Source organism: Leopardus geoffroyi, chromosome C2 (assembly GCF_018350155.1).
Source record: "Leopardus geoffroyi isolate Oge1 chromosome C2, O.geoffroyi_Oge1_pat1.0, whole genome shotgun sequence".
Lineage (NCBI taxonomy): Eukaryota > Metazoa > Chordata > Mammalia > Carnivora > Felidae > Leopardus > Leopardus geoffroyi.
The window spans coordinates 153,436,913-153,456,207 of NC_059333.1; the positions used below are offsets into that span (position 1 = coordinate 153,436,913).

General features: G+C 51.3%; 1 protein-coding gene across 1 annotated transcript in view; it reads right to left on the minus strand.

Annotated features, from left to right (window-relative positions):
- Nucleotides 1-19,295, minus strand: part of ITGA9 (integrin subunit alpha 9) — a 345,274-nt gene that overhangs the window by 283,962 nt on the left and 42,017 nt on the right. Inside the window, 4 exon segments of the mRNA XM_045436561.1 lie at nucleotides 1,089-1,226; nucleotides 5,989-6,057; nucleotides 9,007-9,092; nucleotides 11,762-11,891. Coding sequence (XP_045292517.1) covers nucleotides 1,089-1,226; nucleotides 5,989-6,057; nucleotides 9,007-9,092; nucleotides 11,762-11,891 — 423 coding nt within the window.

Here is a 19,295-nt window from a genome sequence, read left to right on the forward strand (position 1 = left end):
CATGTTTGCTCAAAGGCTGCTGGTCACAAAATTGATGCCTTTCACTCTCTTGTTGAACATTCTTAATTCTAGATGCTGAAGAGTCCGCTCTCTCATTGGTCTCCTGCCTCCATGGGTGCACTGCTCCCCCTCCTCCCCGTCCCTGTCCCCCCAACCCTCCACTCAGCGGCAGAGGGGCGGAGGCACCTTTCTGACACCTTCACACCCCTTTCAAGGATCTGCGGAATCAGGGACATAGGGATCACAGCCCTTGGCCGCTGCATTGGCCCCCACCCGACCCCCGACGCTGCACTAAGGGGTCCTGCCGCCCCACGCCTCAACCTGCTTGCCGAGCTCCAGCCCACCCCTGCCTGTGTGCCTGACTGCTTCCCCTTCTTTAAGAGTCTGCCCAGCCACTGCATCCTCCAGAAGGCCTCTCTGCCCCCCTGGGCATGCGTCTATATACTGCCAGGGAGCCAGCTGGCCCAGGTGCAAGTCCCAGCCCACCGCTTCCAGTCGTGTGATGGGGGGCAGTGGACTTGACTTCTCTGGGCCTCGGCTGCTTCACCTGAAAAATGGGGACCCCTGACACCATGCGTACGTTACACTGAAATCATTTCTAGAAAATAGGAGGAACGGTTTCAGGTACGGGGTCAACACTCAAAGTCAAATAACAGGGGTGCCTGGGTGGCTCAGCTGGTTAAGGAGCCCACTCTTCATTTCGGCTCAGGTCATGACTTGGGTTTGTGAAATTGTGAGACTGCTTGGGATTCTCTCTCTCCCTCTCTCTGCCCCTGCCCCGCTCACACGCACAAATGCACTCTCTCTCTCTCTCTCTCTCTCTCAAAATAAATAAACATTAAAAAAAAATCAAACAACAGACATCAGACCTTACCGTTTTTCTCAATCCCCGCGCGTCTGCAGTAATCATGCTGCGTATAGCTTTCCATTAATGGAACGCTGGGTTCTCTGACGGCAGGAGGCAGGTCTTTTCTCCTCCCCTGGGTAACGGGGCCCAGTGCCCAGCCCAGCGGGCTGTTCAGTCACTCCTCGCTGGACACGTGTCCCTCTCCCACACCCGTCCACCTGGCACCCAGCGCTGTACTCACATTGCCTCTGTTGATGTAGACAGTGACCTGCCCCTCGTCCCTGATCTCAGAGAACATGGGGGCCCCCACCAGCAGGTCAGAGAGGCCGTCCGCGTTCAGGTCAACTGCGCATAAGGAGGAGCCGAAGTAAGAGCCCATCTGCAACCAAGTTGAGTCGCAACAAAGCGTTCAGTGTCTGCCCTCACACAGGAGGCCCTCGCTTTCCTCCAGCCCGCTGCTTTAGAAACACTTGCTCCCAAGGGTGATGGCCGTGCTGCCCCACAGGCCAGAGGGCCCCGGGGAAGTGGGGAAGCACCTGACTTCCCCGGCTGCCGGTAGCGGGGCCGGGCCCCCGTCCGCGTGACCGCGAAGCTAACCGGCTCGGAGTCCCCCCTCCGCGGGGAGCCCTACCAAGCGGAAAACAAGCGGACCGGTGCGGGGAGAACAAGGTATGGGTCTTAAAAGTGCAAGCTGAGGTTGCGAAACGGGTTACAACCATAGTAAGAGCGCCTCGTATAACAGACACGTGACAGGGCCAACCGAGCGGGAATATGAGATTTCATAACACAAGGCAAGCGTGAAAACAAATGCTGCACGGGGAGCTAGGTTCCCCTCTCCCAGGCCGGCACGGAGCTAAAGCTAACCAGGAAGGCGTGAACTCCAGTGGCAGGAAAAGGTACAACTCACAAAACTAGTTAACGGATAAGGGAACACAGCTTACAGCTGGCCAGTCTTGGATCGTGGCTGAATTCAATACCTATTCCTGTAAATCAGGGGCCTCAAATCCAAATGCCAAGGGGATCCAGGAAGGTGTCGTAACAGGTGTAAGAACAAGTAACACTGCAAGTAGGCTGACGGGTGACGAGGGACACCTGGCTTGGAACCAGCTAAGGAGGCCACTCCTACCCAGCCGAAGTCCACTGCCCCCACGAGGGAGGCTGACCCCGAGAAGGCCGACCTGCGTGTTTTTCCAGAGAAGCCAAAGGTCTACGATGTCATTTGAAGTGCCTACTTTTAGAACGCGGGCAACGAGTTCACAATAAAAAAAGAACAAACAAACATACCGGCAGGCCCAACAAAAGAATTTATGGGCTGCATTCTTTCCAAAGGCTGCCGGTTTGCAACCTCTGTTGGAAAGGAAAAAAAAAAAAAAAAAAAAAAGCCATTCTTTTAAAATAAATGCTTTCAAATAAAAGGGCTCCAGCTCTGCTGATGGGAACAAGCATTCTCTTTCAGTGTTGGGGTGTGCTGCAGCCGCCCCGGGGAGTGTGAGCAGTGGAAGGCACCCCGGTCTACTTCCTGCAGTGAACCCTGGGACAGGGGCCCTTCCCCAGTCACACGCTGAGGCCCACTTGTGCTCAACCCACCCCACCCTGCGACCAGCCATTCCCCAAGGAGAAGGGTGTGGGGAGAGCTCAGAGTCAGGCAGAGACCAAGCGGCCGGCTCCAAATCCGTGGCTTTGCCAATCACTCTATCTGGACTTTAGTAAAACAAACAAACAAACAAACAAGCTGGAAAGGCCCGGAGGACCTGGCTGTTCGCCCTGGTTGAGCCCCAGGGGAACGGTTAGTCTCATTCCAATGGGCTATTTAACTTGGCATCTTCGTCAATGTTCAATCAGAAATCCCTGTACGTGAATTTTCCTAAGTTTTGACATACAAACACTTCAGATACCCCGTTAACTCAGTAAAACTCCTATATGGCAGTGGTGTGCTTTGGGGTAGGTGTTCCTTGATCAGAGCTCTCCCAGCAGTCTGGAAATGTGCAGACACGTGTCTAAATTGACACCTGGATTGAGCACACATTGGTGATTTCTTAGGAGCCCTATACGAAGGATGTCAACCAATAAAAACCGGAATTTGGGGGTATTTTTTTTTCTTACGATGAGGTCAAGAGATAGGGTCGCCTGACTGAATTCTGGACGAACAAAAGCAGAAGTGGACCAGTGGTGGACTGAGTCGGAACCCTCCCCCATGTGTGTGACTCTGGACACAGGGGTAAAGAGCTACAGACATCCCTTGAAAGCCTGCGGTCACGTCCTTTCCCTCTGAAATAACGGAGAAGTCAGACTAGAATTCCTGGTTTCTTCTGGCAAAAAAGCAGAATAGGACATATAAAGAGAGTAATGGCATTTTTCAAAATCAGGAAGCGGACGGTGGGGATCAAGGTAGAAACCAGAGAAGTGGGAAGGAGAGTGAGAGGCAGAAAGGGAAGGCCCTAAAGCCAGAGTGGTGAAAGTGAGGGCAAGAGCCCTCATGAAAATGACAGGTGACACGGCCATGGAGCCCTTCAGTCCCCTCCCAGGGAGCCCCAACACATCATCAGGGCATCCAAGCAGACACGAAGGCCGGTCTGTCCTGGGACCCCCCGTCATAAAGTCCTCGGGATGTGTGCACAAGGGGCTTCTCAAATGTTTACCTCTCCCACCGCCCACTCTGAAATCTGTGGCCACAAACCTGACCGTGACCAGTCACAGATGGGTGACCAGGTAAGTTGTCATGTGCACTGGGAGGTTTTTGAGCAGGAGGGGGGCACAGTTATGGGCTGTTAATAACGCCAGGATGACCGGCATTAACTGGGCCTGCCCTGGGCACAGGCAGTAAGAGCGCCTCGTATGGTGGCTGGGAGTGGGGGGTCGGAGGCAGCAGGTGCAGAGGCACAGGTGGACCCTGAAGACTGGGTGACAGATGTGTTCAGCTCCACATGCCGCTTCAGAGTCCTTAAAGAAGAGCAGTTACGTGAGGGGACGGGTGTGTTAACTAACCACACTGTGACGTCACAAAAGACGCACGTACCAAAGCATTGCGTTCAACACCTTACACCCACCCAATGCTACATACGTCAAGTATATCTCCATAAAGCTAGGGGTGGGGCGTCCTTTAACGTGGTGCTTTGAAGCCCAGGTAGATTTGAATGGGCGGGGTGGGGGTCTGGCTTTCCCACAGTAGGCACACTTACCCGTTTATTTTTAAGAAAAATATAAAACGATAGGAGAATTCACACCCTACTTGCTCTGTGGGGCTCTCTCTACCACAAATGGCACGGAGTTATTTCTTGTCTAACTGTAAGGGGTGCTCGGAAAAACTTTTTTGCAGAATTGTTCACCGTCCTTTTCCAGTGTTGTTGCTTTGGGGTTTTGGAAATGTTAAAATAACAGGCCAGTGCGGTTCCCAGGGGAGTGCAGAGCTGTTCTCGGGGAACTCTTCACAAAACTGACTTAGTGATGCATTTTTTTTTTTACTGAAAAGATTTTGACAGTTCTATACTAAGTACACACATTAAGGCTGTTAAAATTGAAAAGAAGGGGCGCCTGGGTGGCGCAGTCGGTTAAGCATCCGACCTCAGCCAGGTCACGATCTCGCGATCCGTGAGTTCGAGCCCCGCGTCGGGCTCTGGGCTGATGGCTCAGAGCCTGGAGCCTGTTTCCGATTCTGTGTCTCCCTCTCTCTCTGCCCCTCCCCCGTTCATGCTCTGTCTCTCTCTGTCCCAAAAATAAATAAACGTTGAAAAAAAATTTAAAAAAAAAATTGAAAAGAAAAGCGGGGGGGGCACATAAGTGGCTCAATCGGTTAAGCATCTAGCCTCAGCTCAAGTCATGATCTTGCCACTCGTGAGTTCGAGCCCCGCATCGGGCTCTCTGCTGTCAGCTCAGAGCCTGCTTCGGATTCTCTGTCTCCCTCTCTCTCTCTATCAAAAACAAACAAAAAATTACAAAACAAACAAAAAAAAAAAACCAAAAAAACCCCACATTTTTTTTAAAAAAACGGAAAACCAATCTCTACTTGTGAGTGGGATTTGGGGACTGGGAAGATTCGTCACCAGCACAGTATGTAATGGTGCCTGGAGCAAAGCAGGTCTAACCCACAGGGGGACCTGAAATGGGCCGGGGCATGTGGCCCGCCCACAAAGGAAACAGTCATTCTCCCCACTTTTATTGAGGGCAGTGGTAGGTAAAACCACCTTCCACATTCTCCCACCTCCTAGAATCTCCCTCCCAAGTCCCAGGTGTCCTGTGCTTCCTCCCGAAGCCCACAAAGCCTTCTACCAAGACAAGCCTCCAAATTATGCCCTGGCCTCCGAGCCCAAATGTGTGCGTCCCAAGAGCAGCCAGTCTCAACAGTCCTGCTGATCTAAGCCACACGAAGGTGTGCAGGACGGAGAAGCCCATAAAAAATGTTGCTTATTAGTCAAAGGATTCTCTACCTGCCTCAATTTCAGACTATGGTACAGTGCAATGGGAGCACGCAGGAAATGGAGAGAGGATTAGGGCCAGGACCAGGAAAAAAATGACACAGCAGACAAACCTCGTCCAGGACTGATTTCAAGCCAGCCTTCCCAAGCGATTTCTCTTTCAAGGTTCTCAAAGTTGCTGAGTGACTTTCCTTTGGTTTTTCTTTGCGTGCATCACAATAGTCCTTGTGGCAATGGTGATGCGGGGCTCAGGATGGGAGGGGGTGGGTGGCCCTGGGCCAGTGACACAGGGAGAATGAGAACAATCTGCCTGATGAGTCCATGTCATGGGTTTGCCACCGTAGTCAACTGCGTCTGAGCTCTCTGGGGTGTGGAGCGTGTAGGCATAGAAGAGACAGGCGGATGAAGGGGCAGAGAGGTAGAAAAAGGCAGAGGCAGAGCCAGCAGTAGTTCTGATGCCTGTCTAGACTATGAAAACCCTTTTAAAACTCTGTGACGTAACTTGGTCGTGTACAAACTCACCTTGCTACCTGTCTCCTGCAACAAGCACGAATTCCACAACGTGCAGGTTACACGCGGTGCCGAGGTCATAAAGGCAATTGCACTGGAGCCACCGTACTGACTTAGGGCGTGGATTGGGCCTTCCACCACTTTTCTAGAAAGTGAACTGATTTCCCACATGATGACATCTCACAAGCAAAAAGACGACACTAGTACCAAGAGCCTCACCTTTTTACCTGATGCCTGAAAAATCTTAATCAAGGTGCCCGATCTTCGATCAGCTCTAAAAATATAAACCTAAGGAATGAAAAAAAAAATTGGTTAAGATGGAAGCGATGACCAAAGGTACTTATCAGCACCCTCCTGAGAGTCCTACTTAAATGGCCAACCAGGCACAAGGCATCCCAAGCTTCAGTTGGCTGATAATGAGGAAGTCAGTGGGCCTTGCGTTTTGCCAACTCTGCGAAGAGTGTGTCCTTCGATCCTGGGCAGAATCCACCTCCTCTGCTCCTGGACCACATCGTTTACGGAAGCCGTGCACGGTAAGTCCCGAGGACCTTGCAAATTACTAGTCAACAATTCACCTCTTAGATAAAGTGATTTTCTTCCTTGAAATATTTCTTTCCTTCCTAGGAGTTAGAGCTGTCACAGGTACAGCATTGAAAGACAGAGGGGTAGGGGCGCCTGGGTGGCGCAGTCGGTTAAGCGTCCGACTTCATCCAGGTCACGATCTCGCGGTCCGTGAGTTCGAGCCCCGCGTCAGGCTCTGGGCTGACGCTCAGAGCCTGGTGCCTGTTTCCGATTCTGTGTCTCCCTCTCTCTCTGCCCCTCCCCCGTTCATGCTCTGTCTCTCTCTCTCTCTGTCCCAAAAATAAATAAAACGTTGAAAAAAAAAAGAAAAAAAAAAAAAAAAGACAGAGGGGTGGAAGGGACAAGTTTAGACAAAGCAGTTTTCCAAAGTGATTCCATAGAACACCAGAGCCGGGAGATCTGCTCGGGTAAACAGGAATTAAACATTAGGGGCGCCTGGGTGGCTCAGTTGGGTTCGAGCCCCGCATCAGGCTCTGTGCTGACAGCTCAGAGCCCGGAGCCTGCTTCGGATTCTGTGTCTCCCTCTCTCTGCCCCTCCTCACCCATGGTCTGTCTGTTTCTCAAAAATAAATAGACATTAAAAAAATTTTCTTTTATAAAAAAGGAATTAAACATTAAATCAAAGCCTCTGCTGCAGGACTTTGAGAGCCTTTAGTGTGTACATTAACTACCACAAAGAGGATCACTGATACGGAACTTCCCAAGTGACAGGACTATGGAAGTTCTTTCTCAAGGTGCATCTTACGGGAACAGTGTCCCTTGAGAACTAGGGTCAGGGACCCTCCTGTGGCGTAAGCAGCCACCGCCTTAGTGAGAATGTGCTTGTGCCCTTGACCCCAGAAATGATCAACCGCCAAAATCCTGCAGACCAGAGGTCTGTTCTAGTGTCCCTGGGAATGGGACAGTCAGCAACTTTATCAACTACGCCCAATTTCCCCAGCAACTCTCACATGATCCGACCGAAAGAAGCATTTTCAGGTTCTTTTTCTGTCAACAGAATACAAGATTCTCTCTGTCTGGCTCTATCAGTTACAAATACGGTTCTCGTCCTAAGACTTGACTATCTTAAGGCTATCACAAGCCTGAAAGGAAAACAATGCGATTAGATAAAAGTCCTTGTAACTGGGGAGAAAAGGATGCACTGAGGCATCCGCATGGCTGCGAACCAGGAGGTAAGCATTTTTGCCAACATTCCAGACACGCCTGGTCACACGCACACAGCTTCTTTCCTGAAGGACATTAGCAGCGTGGGGACAGTTCTTGGTGCCTCTTCACTCTACCACGTAGAAGAATCGTGGGATCTGAAAGGATCTGCTTCCTTCTTGCACGACTCGCCCTGCTCAGTGCCCTAACGTTTTATCTGGTTTCATTTTCAAAGATCCTTTCTCCCTAGCATCAGTGTTAGTAGGGAGGAAGGGACACTTCCAGAAATGAGGGCTGAGGCTCCTAACTCCTGCCCAGGAGCATGCAGGGAAATGACCCTCACGCATCAGTGAAGCCCAGTCAGCTGACCACACTGACCTGCTGGCTCAAGGCTCCAATTAACAGTGGTTCTGGCCCATCTGGGCCTCTCTAGAACCCAGACCCCACTTCTCTGAGCCCCCGGACATATGGCCAGACTCTATTCTAGGTCCACCCCATGGGCTCGGGTCCAAAGATCATTCCTTTGTTCAGACTTTTCTATCAGAGAACCCAATGTAGTTTGTTAAAAACGCAGGTTCCAGACTCATACAGACCTACTGGGCGTAGATTTCCCATACCCTGGAGCTAAAGAATCAGCAAGCGTGGTTGTTCATATTCTCAGCCCCCCTGAGGCCATGCTTCCCAAAGCGACTCAGACAGCCCTAGATCCAGTCTAGGTCTTTCCTATACTCTGGGCAAATCCTTTAGGAAAAGTGACCCACATATTCCCGGTCCAGCCTTTGGGCTGAACGGGTCTTGGCTCTAGAACACTAGGGAAACAGGCCGCCTCGGTGGCTGTCGGTTGAGTGTTGACTTCAGTTCAGGTCACTATCTCGTGGTTCGTGGGTTCGAGCCCTGCGCTGGGCTCTGTGCTGACAGCTCGGAGCCTGCAGCCTGCTTCGGATTCTGTGTCTCCCTCTCTCTCTGCCCCTCCCCCGTTCACTTGCACTCCTTCTCTCTCTCTCAAAAATAAACATTAAAAACAAAACAAAATAAAAAAACCACTGGGGAAATAAATACGCGACCCTAGGCCCCAAGATAAGTAAAGTCCCAAAGATACCCAGGACTAGGCTTGGCTCTATTAAGTCAAAGCCAAGATTGGGAAGAGCTTGGCAGAGTGGACAGTTTGAAGCTGGAGGGCGCTGGACGCCATTCACTTGGAGGATGCCACGGTGCCAACGGTTGGTCTCGACAGTCTCACACACACGTAGTCGGCTGCAGAACGCAGCCGAGAAGAGAAGGGGCCGGGAAGGGCGAGGTCTGGGAGCAGCGGTCACTCCCTGATTCAGCTTTCAAGGCACACTCGCAAAAGCGGTTGGAAGGAGGCCGACAGGAGACTCACGATGTCACCCTTTACCTGCCAGCCATCCAGCAGGGCATTCGGACCGAGTAAGTGACAAACCTCTACGACAGGGGCAGCACGCTTCCCCCTCAGGTCTGGCCCCATGCTCTCGCGCAGACTTTTCTCCTCACCTTCCCGACGCCTTCGTCCTGGGGGGCACCTCCCACCACGTCGGTGGTGGACGGTCGAGAGAAGGAGCCGGCAGTCACTGCGTAGCCTGAAAAGGGTGGACATTAACCAAGGAGAGGATGAGACAGGGCAGGGGAGAAAAAGAGCCACCAGAGAAAAAAGGGTCTCAAGCATCCCTTAAATCTGGACAGTTACGACCCAGCTATTTTTGGAACAGAAGCCACCAGGGAACAAACAGCTGTCAGGCTTCTCACATTGAAATGGCTCATCTCACAAAAAGTCATGTTCCCCAAGACATCAGGGGCAGGAAAGAGTGTTTTCTGAGGGTCCTCTTTAAAGCAGGTACTGTGCTAAATACTTTATACCTGCTTTTCTCTTTCTTTTAAAAATGTTTGTATGTATTTTTGAGAGAGAGAGAGAGAAAGCACAAGCCAGGAAGGGGCAGAGAGAGAGGGAGAAAGAAATCCCAAGTAGGCTCCACACTGTCAGTGCAGAGCCCAACGTGGGGCTCGAGCTCACGAACTGTGAGATCATGATCTTAGCTGAAGCCAAGAGTCGGATGCTTAAGCAACAGAGCCACCCAGGCACCCCTGTTTTTTTCTTTTTGAGATAGAAGTTTCATACAGTGAAGCACATACACCTGAAGTGGAGAACTCATTGAAAGTGGCCCCATGTACACAGCCATGTGACCACCACCCGGAGTGAACAGAAGCATAGAACTCTAACCAGAAGGTTCCCTCCTACCCTCTCAAGTCAATGCCTTCCCTCAGGCAGACACCATTTGGATTCCTATCACTATATATTAGGTTTACGTGTTCTAGAAGCTCACTTAACATCACACCTGTGACATTCATCCATACTGAGTGTAAGAGTCGTTTCTTTTTATTGTCGAGCAATGGTCCACTGTATGAATAGGTCATAACACCTTTATTCTCCCGCTGCTGGGCACCTGGGCTGTTTCCAGTTGTTCCCGCTTTACTCCCAATAAAGCTGCTGTGAACATTCCTATGCGTGTCTTTGGACGCCAGCATCGTTTAATGACACAGTTCTATGAGGAAGGTATGATCATTTCTTCCCTTTTACAGAGGTAGGAACTGAGACTAAATGTGGTTCAGTAACATGCCCAAGATAACCTGGCAAGATTCAAATCTAATCTGTGCATCTCGAAAGCCCTTGCCGGTAACCACTATGCCACCCTCCCTCCTAAGAGAAGGCAGAAAGAAGCTGACAGTGGGTGGGTGGGTGGATGGATGAGGGAAGAGTTTGGACGCAAAAGGAGCCTAGAAACAAAGGCAAAATTTGTCTGAGCTTAGTCTAAATGTCTCCTGCTTCACAAGCAGGCTAAAGTCTCTAGCTAGCATATATTCCCAAACCTTGTCCTCACATTTATACCCTAATGCTGTGACCACAGGCTGTTTGGATTTTGTGATGATACCCTATTGTGACCAATCCTTATTGACCTGACCACATTACCTAAGAGTATTACGCGTGATCGCAAAGCCTCGAGTGACCCTTGAAAGCCTTTCAGCAACAAGGGTCTCTGGTACACAGGGAGAAGCCATGGGCCCTCAAGTTCAAAGGACCTGTCCCAGACCCTAAAGCCAAACCCAAACCAAGCTCTCTGCTGCCTTCTCTCCACTCTCCAATCTACCAAACATACGCTGGAACTCCCTGCTGTGTACCAAGCACTCTATCAAGTCCTGGAAACGTCAGACCAACTCCCTACCTCCAAGGTGCTCCCAGCCGAGTGAGGGGTCCATACCGGTGGTCAGTGCTGTCTCCACAGCCCAGGAGGCAGCTCCGCATTGGGACTCTGGGCTCTGAAACCACAGGTTTAAGCCCCCCACGCCGCTCTTTACAAGCCACGTGATCTTAGCAAGTTGCGTACTTTTCTGTACCTCGGTTGCTCTGCCTACAAAACGTGGGTAATAATAGTTGCCTCGTATGGTTGTCTCAGGAATTCAAAGAAATGGTATCCAGGAATACCGGGATGGCTCAGTCAGTTAAGCGTCCAGCTCTTGATTTCATCTCAGGTCATGATCTCTTGCTTCATGAGACTGAGCTCCGTGTCGGGCTCTGTGCTGACAGCACAGAGCCTGCTTGGGATTCTCTCTCTCTCTATGCCCCTCCCCTGCTTGCACTCTCTCTAAATAAATATTTTTTTTAAAAAAAAAGAGAAAATAATATCCAGAATGATAGCATTCAGGACATGAACTAAGGAAAAGAGCCACATAAAATCTTCGCGCCCACAAAGACAGCCTATCTCTTGGTTGTATCCATCTTCTTTCTAGAAGGTTAAAAGAGCTGAGAACGGAAGAGAAATCTTCTGAGCCTGCGGTTCACCTTCAGCATTACCCTGCCATCCATCGTGCTAATTATTGCTTCTTATCATTTCTATTTGCAACTGCTGTTGAGACCGGGAGGCGGAGGCTGCACCCAAAGAAATGCCGTGGAAAACCAGGATTCTCTTGCACTCATGTTGTATCTGAACTTGAGGAATGGCTCAAACAAGAAAATAAAATGTCTGCCTCCAGCTCTGCACCACGATCACAGTTTTAATCCGAGCCCTCCTTTGTTCTCTCCCTGCTGGGTGTGAGGCTGCACGTGAGGTGCCCGGAGGGAACGTGGACCGAATTGGAAAAATACCCGTAAACGCCAATAAACCCTTCTTTCCCCCCGTAAAGCAATAGTGTGTGAGCTTGGCGAGAATCGCTCCCGTTTCCCCTTCTCACCTGTCCGCGTCCCTGAGCTACTCACCCAGGTACGTGTACCGCCTGTTCATGATCGCTTCGTCGTTCAGCTTGAAATAGGTGTTGTCCGTAAGGTTCAGCACCTTGACCGTGCCGGCCCAATAAAATGACCCTGGGGCACCCATCACCACCAGCTCCTGCCGAAGAGAGACCCAGAGGTGAACGCGGAAGGAAGCGGAAGAGGGAGGGCAGGTGAGAGCAGGGAGAACCCACAGCCACATCAAAGAACTCCGTGAAAGACGCCTCACACCCCGGACTTTCTTTCGCTGAGCAATAAAAATGACTTCAGCGGGTCCCCTGGCATGACGGGATCCACCAAACACCCAGGGTCGGCAGGGATGCAGACGGGGAGAACGCAGCGAGGTGACGACAGAGTGACTCACGTACCAGGTCCCTAGCCCACCCACGGGTGAGCGCACGCACATCCCCTCACCTTCACGCCTGGATCAAATGAGGAAATGGCATCAGGGCACATCCTTATAAATCACAGAATTCCAGGAAACAGAGCTCATGAAAAGACAGCACCCCCCTCAGCATCCTGGCCTCCCACCCCACCTCCCCCACGCAGAGCAAGGAGAAAACAAGTGACCAGAAGCATCTCTGCGCACACCGGGGAGATCCCCACATCCTCGCTCAGGACGCTCTTCCCAGGAAGGGCTCTGAAGCTCGCATTTGTGGCTGCTGTGACCCACTGCGAACTCACGACAGAAGTACGAGGGCAGAGAGGTTAAGGGAAGGACAGGGACTCGAGACAGCAGGAGACAGCACTGCTGTTAAAAACAGACCCAGGGGGCACCTCAGCGGTTAAGCGTCTGACTCTTGGTTTCGGCTCAGGTCGCGATCTCACGGTTTGTGAGTTCAAGCCCTGCGTCGGGCTCTGTGCTGACAGTGTGGAGCCTGCTTGGGATTCTCTCTCTCTCTCTCTCTCTCTCTCTCTCTCTCTGTCCCTCCCCTGCTCATGCTCTATCTCTCATTCTCTCAAAATAAACTTAAAAAAAAAAAAAAAAAAAAAAAAAAACAGACCCAGAAACACAGAGACACAGCTGTCTCCAGCGTTTGGAGTGGGGGCAAATGGCCCTGTGCCCTCAACGGGGCCGAGAGCAAGTTTGTGCTACAAAACCACCCAATGAGCAATACGGATGAGCATTCCAAGTGCTCCCAAGTGACGTACCTACCTACGGGGGTCAGCGTGGACAACAGCATGGTTTTACCCACAAGAACAGGCATCATCACTGTGCTAAAGAAAGTTGGACATGACCTAAATGTCTCACAGCAGGGATTCTAAATCATGGCACATCCAATTCAACAGAATCCTGCAGCAATAAAAATACTGTAGATCTGATAGCACTGAGACAGAATCACAAAGTGCTAAGTTAATAAGGACAGGCCACACAATATACAGTCAATGATCATGTTTGATAAAAGGAAAAAAGATGCATACAGGAGCAAGACAGACAAAACAAAGACGAGCAGCGTAAGTCCCAAACGTTTATGGTTTCTTCCACTGGGTGATAAGGATTACAGGAATCCCTCCCTTCTTCTGGCACTTTTTTTTTTTTTTAAGTTTATTTATTTGTTTTGAGAGAGAGAGAGAGAGAGCACGCAAGTAGGGAAGGGGCAGAGAGAGGATCTGAAGCCGGCCCCACCCCTGTCAGTACAGAACCCGACGTGGGGCTTACACTCAATGAACTATGAGATCATCACCTGAGTTAAAGCCAGACGCTTAACCAAGTGAGCCCCCCAGGCGCCCCATCTCTCTCTTTACATCTCTCTGTCATCCCTAAAATTTATTTTGGTTTTCAAAATTCCAGAACAATGACTGGACACTGACAAGGAAGTCCCCTCCCAAAACGCCGACTGTGTTCCAAATGGAGCACACAGTGTGGCCGCTGTAGGCAGGGTGGTGCCCACTACAGCGTTGTGTCCACTGGATGACCCTGGCTGAGGCCTTCCTCCCTTCCTCCCTTCCTCCCTTCCTTCCTTCCCCAACGGGGAACGTCGTCTCTTGATTACATTTTCCAAAGTAGCTACGCTGCACTAAGAATCAATAAAAGTTATTTTCCTAACAAAATCATGAATTTTTCCTCCAACAATATGAAGCACCTGCGATTACATATGGAAGCTTCTACTAGAGACACAGACCAACAAAGTCCCTTTGTATGGCCTTCCCTGGGGAAGGTGACACGGAAACGTACAAAATACTTTAGAGAAAAAAATTCTTTCCAAAAGGGTTCAGACAACTTTAATGGAAACCCCTCAGCTGCACAAAAACACCAAAGGAGAGGGCCACGCAGACACTGGAGACCAGACACTCCAATGTCATCAAGGCCTCTTGCTCCCAAAACACGGCCACCCCTCCTTTGGCCCTTAGGGCCCCCCACATGCTGTCCTATTTCAGAAACGTCCTTCCAGGTTGACCCCCCTCTGCAGAGCTGGCCTCAACACTGTGGGCGCCTGGGTGGCTTAGTCAGCCGAGTGTCTGCCTTTGGCTCAGGTCATGATCTCTCAGTCTGAGGGTCGAGCCCCACATCTGCTGTGTGCTGACAGCTCGGAGCCTGGAGCCTGCTTCCGATTCTGTGCCTCCCTCTCTCTCTCTCTGCCCCTCCCCTGCTCATGCTCTCTCTCTCAAAAAGAAACATTAAAAAATTAAAAAAAAAAAAAAAAAGCATATCACCTTCCTTCCACACTCAGAACGCATCACTGAAAACACACAGGTGGTGGTGCTTTTATTAAGTCCCACCCCCTGTACTCATCTGTGCTGTGCAGGGACTGTGCCAGTTCTAGAAGGAGTGTTAGACAAATGATCAGTTCATCAGAGGAGAGAGCCTTTTTCCTTGGGCTTGAACTCGGAAAGGAAATTGGAATCGGTGTCCCAACACACAGGCCACGGAAGAACATAAGGACCAGTATCCCTGGTGCCAATCGCACACACCATGTAACAGCTTTCTCTACCCGCAGCCCCTCCTAAGCCAAAGCCTTGAGCATCACCAGAGACCCCCGTGAAGCTCTTTAGGACACCAGGTGGTAGACACGTTGCTTTCTGATGATTTAAAATCAATCCAACATCGGGGCCCTTGGGTGGCTCAGTTAAACATCCGACTCTTGATTTTGGAATCAGGGGCCCAGGTCACGATCTCACAGTTCGTAGGATCGAGCTCCACACCGGGCTCTGCGCTGACAGCACAGAGCCTGCTTGGGATTCTCTCTTCCCCTCTCTCTCTCAAAATAAATATTTAAAAATATATATTAAAAAAATAAAATAAAATAAATCCAGCTTAAAGACTCAGAACTATATGTCTAATATATCCCTGCACCCACCCTCTCACAAACGTCACAGAGTCTGAGAAGGCAATCCCTCTCCTCAAAATCCTTTATTTTTTGTTAATGTTTTATTTATTTTTGAGAGAGAGAGAGAGAGAGAGAAAGAGAGAAGGCACGAGCAGGGGAGGGGAAGAGAGAGAGGGATACACAAAGCAGGCTCCAGGCTCTGAGCTGTCAGCACAGAGCCCGACACGGGGCTCGAACCCATGAGCCGTGAGATCATAACCTGAGCCAAAGTCAGACGCTTAACCGACTGAGCCACCCAGGCACCCCACCTCCTCAAAAACCTTTAAAACCAACAGCTCTTATCTATCTTGCCTCTCCTCTTTGTGTTCAGGCCTCCTTCTCCCTTGGTTCAAACTAGATAAGCTGAAGCTGAGCCTGAGACCCACGGGGAGGGGCAGGATACTGTCCTCCTGAAACTCCCTGGATTCGGTTCTCCAGGTCACCAGGGATGGCCTGCGCCCTTGTGGCACTGTTCACAAGCGCCAGGAAAATGGCCTCAACGCTTAGCCCCCCACCACCCAGAAACAGCTCATGCAAATGGCCCACAGAAATGCAAGTTTCTCTGCAAGGCAAAGGCCACCCCGCCTGACTCACATGTAGAATCCCTTCCGTAAACAGTGCGGGCCTTTTCCCTAGGTACACATTAGCAGAACCTCCAGAGGTACCAGGGCGTGGGGTGTGCCTCAGGAGCCACGGGCTTTTCTCTGTGAGCTGTAAGTTGGCCTGAGCGGAGGTGGGGGCAGGGCAGATGGGCACTCAGGCTCTGCAACAGAAGTCTGTGTCCCAGACTTCACCCAGATGTCTCCAGGCTCCCGCGGTAGTGCTCCTACACGGGTGGGCCGGTCCACGTCTCCTCTAGCTACTCACAAGGATCTGGCTCTGTCCTCCGGAGCTACAAAAATAAAGGTCCCAGGAAGCTCTCCCTTATCCTCAGGAACAGGCTAAAACTCACGTGGTACCCATAACGCAGACAGCTTTGGTAGCCCCTGGGTCACAGACCTTCAGGCCAAGCAGGCGCCTTGGGCCAGCGTCCTTGGGGGCAACGTGGCCACATCCGGAAGGCCACAGAAGCAGTTGCCAGCCCTGTGCAGGAACAGCTGAGCCCACAGCAAAAGCAAGCCCAAGTGACGAGGTCAGCGGGAGGGCAGGCGAGGGGAGAAGTCCTGCCTGACCCTTTCAACCACATTTCCTGCACGGCCTCCGACAGCTGAAGTTCCAGAAACAAGAGAGGCCGTGAGTTCAAAGACCTCCTGTTTAGGGAGGCAAAGCCCAGGGCAGCCAGGAGACGGTGGCCGGGTCAGAGGGCTGAGCCTCCCACTCCCTGGCCCCACAACCGCACATCACATGCCCTCCAGCCCCACTGCTGTTTGCCCAGCCGGCACATGCTGAGACTCCGTGGCTCCCGGAGCCTCGAGTTCCAACAGGGGCTCCCGTTCCTCTGGTCACCAGCAGCTGGCACAGGCACCTGGGCTCCCATCCGGCCCTGCCCTTCCCGCTCCTCCTGCCAAGACCTCCTTCTGCCTGGCCCCGATGCCCTGCCTTCCCTGACCTTCTGGCTGGTGAGACCATAAGGACACGCCCTCCCTGGGAACTCCTTCTCTCCCTTCGTTCTCCACCAATGGTTCTGATGAGCCCTCATTTCTCATTTCTGCAATGAGTCTACTCTTTCTCCCCCACTGGCTGAAGGGGGCATCCTTCCCCCCACCCCACCCCCAGTTCCAGGCTGAGCATACCCAGCCCCCTTGCAGAGGTACTAGCAATGGCCAGGTCCGAGTTTCCAACTCGGGTGGGATTGTCTCTGCATCCAAGCATCTTCCAAAAACACCTCTGAGTGTCCCATCCATCATCTCACACCTATCCCTTCACCTCCTCTGGTGATTCATCTCTAGACAGCCTTCTTCCCACTGGGGCACTACTGTTCTCCAGAACCCTGGCTCAACACATACTTCATCTATACCACAGTCCCCTGGCCATCCAGCCCACCGATACGGCCTTGATATTCTCCAATTGCTCCGCTCGCTTCTTATTCCCGCCCTGCCGTTTTGTGGCTGGACCCCATCACAGACCCCCCCCCCCCCGCCCCAGCCTCCCTCCAGGCCCTCCCACTTTTAAAGTCCCGGCCACACCAGCCCACCCAGCCTTTCTCTCTCAGCACTGCCATCCATGGTGTCCGTGACCTGCTCGTGGACTGACAGTGGTTCCCTGTTGCCTACTGAGCTGAGTCATACTTTACTAGACCTTCCTGGAGGAGCGACAGCCCCAGAAGTTACCCCATCTAAATGTGCAACAGAGATGGAAGAAGTGTATGAGCTTGGCATATGGCAGGATAGGATTTGAAGCCAGTGGGGTGACAAAACCTGGCTAGCAGACCAATATGACAACAAGCAACTACACGTTTAGGAAAACAACGGACTTCGTTTCCAGCATATAATGTCTGCGAAAACAAATCCAAGAGATAAATCTTTTTTTTTTCCTTAAATTTTTTTAACGTTTATTTATTTTTGAGAGAGACAGAGACAGAATGCGAGCGGGTTAGGGGCTGAGAGAGAGGGAGACACAGAACCCAAATCAGGCTCCAGGCTCCGAGCTGTCAGCACAGAGCCCGACGCGGGGCGCGAACTCACAAACCGTGAGATCATGACCCGAGCCGAAGTCGGACGCTCAACTGACTTCATGAACCACCCAGGTGCCCCTGACAGGGCTCGATTTTGAAAGATTCCTCAGGCTGCTGTGCAGAAAACACAGGGTGGGAGTTGAGAACAGATGCAGGCTGAGGTGATGGAAATGTTCTCAAGCTAGAGAGGCCATGGTTACACAACACTGTGAATGCAGTAAATACCACTGGATTGTTTGCTTCAATACGGTCAATATACGGTCGCCCGGGCGGCTCAATCAGTTAAACACTGACTCTTGATTTTGGCTCAGGTCATGATTTCACCGTTTATTTAGTGGGACTGAGCCCACGTTGGGCTGTGCACGGACAGCACAGAGCCTGCCTGAGATTCTCTCTCTCCCCCTCTCTCTGCCCCTCCTCCCACTCAGGCTCTCTCTCTCTCTCAATATAAACTTTTAAAAAAATGGTCAAAATGGTCAATTTCATGTTATGTATATTTTACTACAAAAAAAAAAAAAAGCAGATGCAGGGAGACTAGTTCAAACCAGAGCATCTCAGGGGCACCTGGGGGGCTCAGTCGGTTGAGCGTCCGACTTCGGCTCAGGTCATGATCTCACAGTTCGTGAGCTCGAGCCCCGCATCAGGCTCTGTGCTGACAGCTCGGAGCCTGGAGCCTGCTTCAGATTCTGTGTCTCCCTCTCTCTCTGCCCCTCCCCTGCTCACACTCTGTCTGTCTCTCTCTCTCTCATAAATAAACATCAGGGGTGCCTGGGTGGCTCAGTCGGTTGAGCATCCAACTTCGGCTCAGGTCACGCATAGTCTTATGGTTTATGAGTTCGAGCCCCGCATCAGGATCTGTGCTGACAGCTCAGAGCCTGGAGCCTGCTTTGGTTTCTGTGTCTCCTTCTCTCTCTGTTCCTCCCCTGCTCACACTCTGTCTCTCTCAAAAATAAATAAAGATTAAAAAAAATTTTTTAATAAATAAGCATCAAACCAGCGCATCTCCAGGTGACGACCGTGGCTTTTCCAGAGGGTGATGATGGTGGGGAATTGAAACGGTCACATTTGGGATATGTTTTGGAGGTTCAAATAACAGGAGTGCAGATGAATTCTAAATGAAAAGCAGTCTTTCGTTTGGGCCTGGACAACCACCTGGGTGACTGGGCCACTTACAGGACCTGACACGGAACTTCGCACACGGCACATAATCAAAATGATGCCTGCGAAACGAGGGGCGGATGCGAAGGGGACACTCAAAGTAGGTAAGACTCACTTAAGAACAGTCCCTCAAGATGTACCAGCAGCCAAAGATCATGGTGCCACTACACAGGCACACGAGTATTCAAGTGCACGGTCCTTTGCAATTTGGGAAAGGGGCTGGCTGAGTTGCATACAAAATCCTACGATCTCTCCGCCCAGGACACAGGAATGATGGGAGGTGACGCTTCATACATCCTCCTCGCTGCCAGCAACAAGACACACACTTGACTGAGCACCACCCCACCTGCACTCCCCGTGAATCAATTCCTTCCACGGGTCTCCGAGTCAAGAGGACTCCTTAGAGAAACCGTCCAAATAGCTGTGCCCTCCAGATGAGCCC